Genomic DNA, 9,061 nt, shown 5'->3' on the forward strand with positions numbered 1-9,061 from the left:
CTTAGGCTTGGAATATATACATAGAAAGGCCTAACGAACAGACATATAATAGGTTAAAAGCTTTTGCAATTAAATAGATTCCACCCCAATGAGGAAAGAGATATATCATATATGCATAACCCTCATCAATAATCGGAAAACCCCAAATTAATCTTGCAGGTTAATATAAATATGTTCTTAAAATTGAAAAGAGTTGAAGTGTAGCATTATGTATATATATAGATATATGTATTCAGTGTTTTTATCTATGCCACCAGCTGAACTGCTACTTATCTACTGCCATTTCCATTAATTTATCGGGCCAAATCGTGAAGCAATTGTGCCCCCATCAAGTTCCTGTAAGGAAAATGCTGTCCCTCGCCGTCTACAAGTGAGTACTGCACCGGTTGAATGTCTTCCATCTGGTCTCTGGGGTAAAACAGTGAAGTTTGTGATGCCGGCGAGAAGGCTAAGCTCACCCCATTTCCACCGTGCTGTTGCAACCCTAGCGTCAATGACACACCTCCTCCGCCGCTGCCGCCGTTGAAACTTTGATTAGGATTTTGAAACGGGACCCGGCACGCCGCATGTTGACCGTAGGAAGCGAAGTCCCATGCAATATCACCATAGGGTCCCAAACTTTGTTGCTGCTGCTGCTGGTGATGATGATACAAGTGCTGGTTTTCGAGGGTTTTGGCACTTTTCGGATCGTTTTTATCATGGTTAGTGATAATGGAAGACAGGCATTCCGAGTCGACTCGAACGAGCTGATCCGGGGTGGGTTTCTGATCGGCCAGTGGAATAAATAACCGGCCATTATCATCATCACCATCGGCAACACCATTATCTGAGGAGACCATGTTGTTCTCGTGCTCCTTTGTTTCTTCCAAGTACATTTCTTCTACCATTGGTTTCCATAGCCTCACCCTAGCATTGATGAACCAGTTGGATACCTATTGGAATACGAGTAAAAAGAAAAACCCATCATCCATACATACACATATATAACGTGACATAATTGCATGTGATTATAATGAACTTAAGAAACGTATACATATGATATAGCGAGGGATTTGGACATGCCTGGCTTCTTGAGAGGCCGGTTTGGCGGGCTAAGATATGTTTATCAACATCACTCGGATACCTGCAAGTTTCATTCATGGAGATATAGAGTTTAGTACTGAAACTTTGCCGCCATGGATACTATTTTTTGAGTTACTTGTACGTGAGGGAAAGATGGGTCCTACAGAAAATCAAATGCACATAAAAATAACACAGAGAAAGGTGATGGGTAGAAATTAACAAAGACTCCATTTGCTTTTGGAAGCAAAATGATTGAGACACAACAAAAGGAAAAAAAACTTGCAGTACTGTAAACAACTCTGCATTAGTTTGTTTTCTTTTTTCATGCTGGAAAGCTTTGGTTATCCCGCGAAATATAGTTTGTATTTTACGTATAAAGAGAGGTGAGAGATGTTTACGGATGAAGAAAATGCTCGAACAGCCAAGCTCGGAGAACGGAAACAGATCTTTCCGGTAGGCCTCTCTGGGGTCTCCATGGATGACTCTCCATCATGCTAATTTGTTGAAATGCCCTTTGTTGCCTCAGAGCTTGATCGAGGATCCTTAGCCTCGGGGTTTCGCCTTTTGTTGTGCCCGGTGCCACCGTGTCTTTTTCTCCCATGGCCTTCCTCGTGGCCTGAATCTGGCTCACGATACCATCTCTTAAGCATCTGAAATGTCTCGACATGGCCTTGGAGGCTAACGCCGAGTACACCGATGCAGCCCCGGCGCCAGCTACCGCTTCGAACGAAGATGCAACGGCTTTCATTTGATCACAGTAGACCTTGTATCTTCTATCCACCTAAATAAATATTCACGACAATGAATTGAATTTTGCGTTCGTACGTGTTCGATCAAAAGAAATTGAGAGTTACATGTAATAACATATGCAGATGAAAAATATGATGACATGAAAATGAAAAGCAAGAATTGTCACGATGTGGTGGGCATTTATGGGGGAGACCCCTTCATTTCAATCTACCACACCGTAAAATTTCTAAACAAACATACCTCTTCAAGCACTGAAAGCATCTTGGTTTTCCTTCTCTGTAACTCGGAGAAATCAAGGGAATATAGGGGTTGCTTCCTCGAAGAGCTAGCTCCATCATCACCATCATCATCATCATTATCCCACTGTTTTCCCTTATGGATCTGCTTTTGCTTTGAAATATCACACTGCTTTATTCCCAAGCTGCAAAACTCATTCAAAAGTTCCTTAGCAGGATCCAAGTACTTTGAACTCCTCAGCTGAAACTGCCTTTGATGGTGTAAATTTGCAGGCATTTCAAAGAAACCATCGGGATGGGCATGGCTGGTTTGCCTGAGTTCAAAAGACTGAAACCCGAGACTAGTAGGATTACTCGATGAAAGAGAGAGTGAAAGACATTGGCTCGGCCTCTCGTTTCCTTCACAAGGAAACACACACCTCAAAGAAGAATCATCAACAAGCAACCTGCTTTCTTGCCAAGGAGATGACTCTGGTCCAACCAACAGATTCTCTGACCCAGTTGTGAACTCGGGCTTGTGAAACTCATGTTGATAGAAATCGGTGGTTGACTCATTGATCGCCTTGGATGAAGAAGAAGAAGGTCCGCCTGACAGGTTGTTCCCAAGTTTGTTGGAGAACCCTTGCTTGGAAAACCCTATCATGTCCATGCCTGTTGTCAAATTGAAGATCTCCGGGTTGGATTCAAACCCTGGGATCTGACTCACCATATGAGTTTGCATAGCCGAGTTACCAGATGAAACATCCGAGTAACAAAAACCAGTAGACGAGAAAATATTCCTTAACTTATCTTCACACAGCTCTCCAGCCATTTAAATCCAACTTTTTCGGTTCCTTTGTTTATGCTTCTTTTTCCCACCAGCTTCGCAGATACTGATCCTGCAACTACCAATAACTCCATCAAGATCCACTCCAAGAGCAAAGAGAAGCCATAAAAATAACAACAATTAAAGCTGATAAACAAAGGATCAATCTTGTGTAAACAAAATTTATGAGACTTCAAAAACAAAGAACCCTTTTGATCATACAAACAAACAAAAAGAGAAAGCTTCGGTTTTTCATTTTTTTTTTTCTTCTTCTTTCAGACCAAACTTTTTAATACAAGAAGAAGGCCTTACCCGTTATGGGAACAAGCTGAAACTATGCTGTTAAAGAACCAACGGGAAGAAAGAAAGAAAGAGCGTGGATGTCGAACAAGAGGAGCTGAGGGCCAACATGGTCTGCCATTAAAATACAAACCTACGAAGAAAGATCAGATATATATACATACAGACACATATATATTACTTGGAAATAGAAGCACAGATATAGAGGTGACGATGACCCTTGTACATAGCCATTATCATAGTCTCTCTCTTTTCTCAATATGGTTTGCCTTTTCTTCCCTCTGTTTCTCTTCTCGCTCTCTATATCTCTCTAGTTCATGTGGGTCATCAATGAATTATGATGCAAAAATACATCCAAAATACGCATCTAACTATGAAAATCCCCTCAATTATTTCATAACCAAACAAATATAATATATGACTAACGAAAAACACTTCAAATACTATTCAACAATGTTAAATTCTAATAGAAAAATGTTATTAGCTACCGATGATGAACAAACAAAAAAATATTATAATTTTTACCATTTTTAATTCGTTAAATAAATTTAATTTTAAAAAATACAATTGACTTCGTCACCCCTTCATTTTTTTTTATTTTTTAAATAAAAAATATCATTGGTTTAAGATTAAAATATGGTATCTTATTGATTAAAAATTAAAAGTAATGTTCTTGGATCATTCGATGAAATGAGATATTATGATATTGGAGGGTGGGAAGTGGTCCAACAATTCTCCATCTAATTTTAATTCTAATTCACTGTTCTATTAATGTACAGTCCATTCGCCAATCGGGTGGGACCGCATCTTTTTCTTCTTTTTTTTAAAAAAAAATATGTTTTTCTTTTAATATGTTTTTATTAAATTTCCCATTTATGATGATCAAAGTGTATGCTTTAGAAATGATCATCCAGCTCAGTTGGTAGAGTACAAGGTTCTTAACTTTGAGATCGTGGGATCGCATCCCACGGAGGGCATTTTATAATTTTGAGGTCTCCCACGGAAGCAGCTCTTAACCTGACGTTGGGGGCAACCTACTATATTACTTCCGCTTATGCAATTACATATGGGCATAAGGGTCAGCTAATAAAGTGTATGCTTTAATCTACTCGCACCCTCAAACTCACTCAGTTTTCACACCTATAGGTGTAAATGAGACGAGTCGAACTCGATTATTGTTGAACTCGACTCGATTCGAAAACTTTGAAATGGAGTTCGACTCGATTCAAAAACTTATGAGCTTAAAATTTTCAAGTTCGACTCGAATTCGAAATTCTGAACTAAAGCTCGTGAGCAGTTCGAAAAGACTCGAAATGAAAAAAAAATCTCAAACTTAACTCGATTGAAGCCTCAAACCTAAACCTTAAGTAAATGAAAATCTTATTGTTAAAAAAAATCAACACATAAATGTCAATATTATTAATAATTTATTTTTTAAAAAATAAAATCTTAATATATTATATTTTCGAGCTAATCACGAGCTTTTCCAATCGAGTATCAAGTAGCTCGTTTCAGTTCTTTAAGAACTCTAGTCGAGTTTGAGTTCGGGTCGAGTATATTCGATCCGAGTATTTATCAACTCTTAACCAAGTCGATCTCGAGTAGTTTGCGATCTGTCTCGTTCCATTTACAACCCTATTCACACCTAATTCTTCTTCGAGTTTTGAATTATTATTATTATTATTATTATTATTATTATTATTATTATTATTATTAGTTGTTTCGTGTTATCCTTATCATTATTATGATTTAAATTTATAAATATATTAAATGAAATTATGTAAGATTAGCATATAATGTTAAATTTATGATTAATTATTTTTAATTTCTTATTTATAGAACTGGCAAGGACTAATTTCTTATTTTTAATTTCTTATTTATAGAACTGGCAAGGACTAAGTTGTGGGGATCATTTCTATGATAGATTTTTGCAAAACTCAATACAAAATAATCGATATATGATACAATTATGGGTAGTTAATGAGTTGAGTAATTTGTGAGTTGTTCGAATTTGACTCAGTTAAAATTCGGTCAATGTTCAATTTGGGTTAACTCGACTTAAAGTTGAGCTCAACTTGAGATCGTAACAAGTTGACTCGAGCAAGGTTCCATTTGAATCGATAAATTTGCGAGTATTTTGTTATTTTTTATAATTTTTAATAATTACTTCAACAATATTTTATTAAAAAAATAAATAATAATTATTAATTTATAAATAGATAATAAAAATGTTAAATCGCTAGTTAATAATTATTAATAGTTTACTAATCTATTAATTTTCTAATAAAAAATTAGACTATTAATTTACTACGTCCAAAAATCAAACCTTAATTACTCTATTCAAAACTCTTGTAATCTTAACGAGCAACAAGTTGAGTTGAACAATAAATTTTTTAATTTACATAAATTCAAAAAATTTTAATAAATTTAACGAGTAATAAAATGTGTACGAGTCGATACTACGTCACGATTCGCTCTATAAATATCTAGATACAATAGCTAAAAAAACTCACCACGCGCAAAAAAAACACGCGCGAGAAGCTGAGTGTGGGAAAAGATGGAAAACAAAGAACTAGTGCATAAAAAACACGCTAATTTTTTGTCCGTTAGAAAACAGGTGGTCCTATGGGAGCTTTCTCCGCCGCTTGCCTACTTCAACTCGTACCCTAAAACACCCCATTTCCCACGTCAGCTCATCGCATCCCCATTTTTGAAGGTTCAGTCACTTATGACCTGTCTGACTTCATCTTTACCGCACTTCGTCAATTGTCACTTCCCAGTTTCCAGTGTGAAAAAAAGAATAATGAAACCCCCAAAAGAAAAAAGAAAAAAACTTTTAGCTCCCTTTGCCTTACGTAACTTTCGCTAGATCTTCACCTACAGGCTTTAACTTTTTATTCTTTCAAGAAAACAAAAAGACCCTCGTTAAAAACTCACAATTTTGAACAGCAGAAAAAGAATAAAAGAGTACTTAGATTGTAATTAATACATAAATTTAATACACGATATAAGCAAACAATAAAGAACAAAGAGTACTTTGGATGATCAGCGTTAGTGAAATAATGAAGACAATGAATCTGAACCTGTCAGGCGAAAAATTGCTAAAACAGACCCTTATAATCCAAACAAAGCTTCAACCAATAGCAACTCGCAGAATCAAACCAAAACTAAACATGGACAAAGGATAAGGCTTTTACATTTTTTACTTTTAGTTTTACACACAAAAGCAATGAGAAAACGTACGAATGACTGAGCGAGGAGCCCGGGGGTTTGAGCCGGTGAGGTGAGAGGCAGTATAAATAGTAGAAAAGATAACCTGAGAGAGCCGGTTGTACATCTGAACGAGGACGCACTTTTGGGATTAGTGTCTTTCTTTTTTAAACTTGTAAAAAACTTTATAGGGTGGTCCATCCATTTGACCCTTTTCCCCAAAACTCTTTTATATTATATGCAAATCCATGAATATTGGACCATCCTATACCTAGGGTAGACAGTATCTAAATGTGAGTTGAAATCATAGTAAATTTTTATATGGTTTTCAGTGGCAGGCTGATCACTGTGGTTGCACTGGTCTGTCCGGATATGTCATCTTCTGTTAAAGCCTTTGGAGCTGGACCTAGCCATAATCATCAACCACGACGGTGTTCTTAATGCACAGAATCCCAACGATTGCTTTTAATTATCGCTTGGGGTCCGATTCATCGGTGGGACGGCCTTTGGAGCTGGTCTTTCACAAGTGTCATTTAAAATTAGATTGAAAAATATATTTATACATTTGGGAGTTATAGGGTGAGACAACCTAACACAAGGTTAAAAAAATATAGGACCTAAAATATTATAAACAACATAATATTTTAAGTTGTTCGTAATCTAAAATATTATGTTTTTATTTACTTTTTTCGGGTATAAACATTCTTCTTAATATTTTAGGTTGCAATAGAAAATATTACATTTTTTCATAATATTTTCGGTTGAACCGAAAATGTTAAAAACATTATATTTTAGGTTTTGCACAACCTAAAATATTATATTATTTATAATATTTTAGATCATGTCTTTCCTTAGTCTTATATTAGGCTGTCTTACCTTAGAATCACCACATTGCATGTTGAAAGTATTAAAATAGTTTTCAAGTTTGGTAACCAACTTTGAAAAAATGGTTTTCAAAGTTTGGTAAATGTTTCTTTGAAAATGGTTTTCAAAGTTTGGTAAATGTTTCTTTGAAAAATAGTTTTCAAAGTTTGGTAGATGTTTGTTGAAAAATGATAATGGGATAATCACAATTAATCCCTAGGTTTTAGGGTATTTACAAGATTAAGTCCTTAAGTTTCAACTATAAATACCCTAGCTCATTTAGCTTCAAAACCATCCCAAAAATCATTTCTTTCTCCCAATACTAGAGAGTTTTCTTGTGAGTAGTGAGTGTTTTGTAAACAACTGTAAATTTTCTCTCTTAGTAAAAGATCTGCAGCAGTCCGGAGACGTAAACACAATTGGCTGAACTCCGTTATCAATTTCGGGTATTATTTTTCCGCATTTATTTTGTATTCTCACTAATCTGGTTATAGGAAAATTACTTGTACTTGGTTTATTTCCCAACAACTGGTATCAGAGCTTTTGGGTTGTGATATTTTTTCAATTTTTTGCGAGGTTACTATTCGGGTTACTATTCACGTAAATAGTGAATTTCGTGAATAGTAAAATTCGGTCGGCGATACGAGTTTGTCGACAGAGGTGTTCTAATACACGGCGGTTCGCAAAAATTGTCAGAAACGATCCAAACGAAGTCAGATTCGAGTGGGAGCGATGGCTGCAGACGAAGGGAAGTGAAAATTGAAAAGTTCGATGGTGCGGACTTTGGATTTTGGAAGATGCAAATTGAAGAATTTCTATACCATAAAAATCTATATCAACCCCTCTCAGGAAAACAACCAGAGGGCATGAAGAATGAAGAATGGGCTCTTCTCGACAGACAAGCCCTCGGAGTTATCCGACTGACGTTATCCCGCAATGTTGCTTTCAACATAGCAAAGGAAAAGACCACGGCGGGTCTTATGATGGCTCTCTCCAGTATGTATGAGAAGTCATCGGCCTCAAAAAAAGTTCATTTGATGAGGCGATTATTCAATTTGCGAATGACGGAAGGGGCATCGGTGGCACAACACCTAAATGAACTCAACACAATCACAACCCAGTTGAGTTCAGTGGAAATTGAATTTGATGATGAAGCTCGAGCTTTAATTATCTTATCATCTTTACCAGACAGTTGGAATGCTACTGTTACAGCAGTCAGCAGTTCGTCGGGAAACAACAAATTAAAATTCAACGATGTTCGGGATCTGGTACTGAGCGAAGAAATTCGACGGAGAGAATCGGGTGAAGCATCAACCTCCTCAGCCTTGCACACGGAGTCCAGAGGGAGAACTTCAGAAAGAAATTCAAATCGTGGCAGATCGAAATCCAGAAGGGGAAAATCAAGAACAGAAAATAAAGATTTTACCTATTATAATTACGGCAAGAAGGGCCACTTCAAAAGAGATTGTCGAGCACCGAAGAAAAATACCGGCGCACAGGAATCTGCCAACATGACGGAGGAGACAGGTGATGCCATGATTTTAAGCGTCAACAGTCCGATTGAATCATGGATTTTGGATTCAGGGGCATCTTTCCACTCCACGCCATGCCAAGAAATCATGGAGAACTATGTCAGTGGTGATTTTGGGAAAGTTCATCTTGCTGATGATGAAGCCTTGAAGATCGTCGGAAAAGGAGACATCCGACTAAAGCTGCCAAACCAGACCACCTGGAAACTGACAGGAGTGAGACATATTCCTGGTCTCAAAAGAAATTTGATTTCTGTAGGACAGCTTGATGGAGAAGGATACAGTACAACATATTCAGGTTGTGA

At 36.9% G+C, this 9,061-nt stretch overlaps 1 protein-coding gene across 2 annotated transcripts; it reads right to left on the minus strand.

Annotated features, from left to right (window-relative positions):
- Window positions 1-201: 201 nt before the first annotated feature.
- LOC120199700 (homeobox protein BEL1 homolog) lies at window positions 202-3,422 on the minus strand. Of its 2 annotated transcripts, none has more exons than XM_039200719.1 (5): window positions 3,166-3,422; window positions 2,053-2,926; window positions 1,461-1,843; window positions 1,063-1,123; window positions 202-932 (listed from the first exon to the last, which is right to left on the minus strand). In XM_039200719.1, exons 2-5 carry the CDS (start codon window positions 2,857-2,859, stop codon window positions 294-296), a joined length of 1,890 nt encoding a protein of 629 aa, XP_039056650.1. In that variant the 5' UTR covers window positions 2,860-2,926; window positions 3,166-3,422; the 3' UTR covers window positions 202-293. The 2 variants fall into 2 exon arrangements, with proteins under 2 accessions (XP_039056650.1, XP_039056651.1); XM_039200720.1 differs by having other exon boundaries at window positions 2,053-2,932.
- Window positions 3,423-9,061: the final 5,639 nt, after the last annotated feature.

The sequence above is a fragment of the Hibiscus syriacus genome, unplaced genomic scaffold (genome assembly GCF_006381635.1).
Source record: "Hibiscus syriacus cultivar Baekdansim isolate YM2019G1 unplaced genomic scaffold, ASM638163v2 tig00005465_pilon, whole genome shotgun sequence".
NCBI classification, from domain to species: Eukaryota; Viridiplantae; Streptophyta; class Magnoliopsida; order Malvales; family Malvaceae; genus Hibiscus; species Hibiscus syriacus.

What these genes read in the sequence shown, in the direction of transcription:
- LOC120199700 (XM_039200719.1), bottom strand. Translation starts at nt 2,859, where the DNA reads ATGGCTGGAGAGCTGTGTGAAGATAAGTTAAGGAATATTTTCTCGTCT. An exon ending in TTCGAGCATTTTCTTCATCC is followed by an intron (nt 1,124 to 1,460) that starts GTAAACATCTCT and finishes TGAAACTTGCAG; the next exon opens with GTATCCGAGTGATGTTGATA. An exon ending in CCGGCCTCTCAAGAAGCCAG is followed by an intron (nt 933 to 1,062) that starts GCATGTCCAAAT and finishes GTATTCCAATAG; the next exon opens with GTATCCAACTGGTTCATCAA.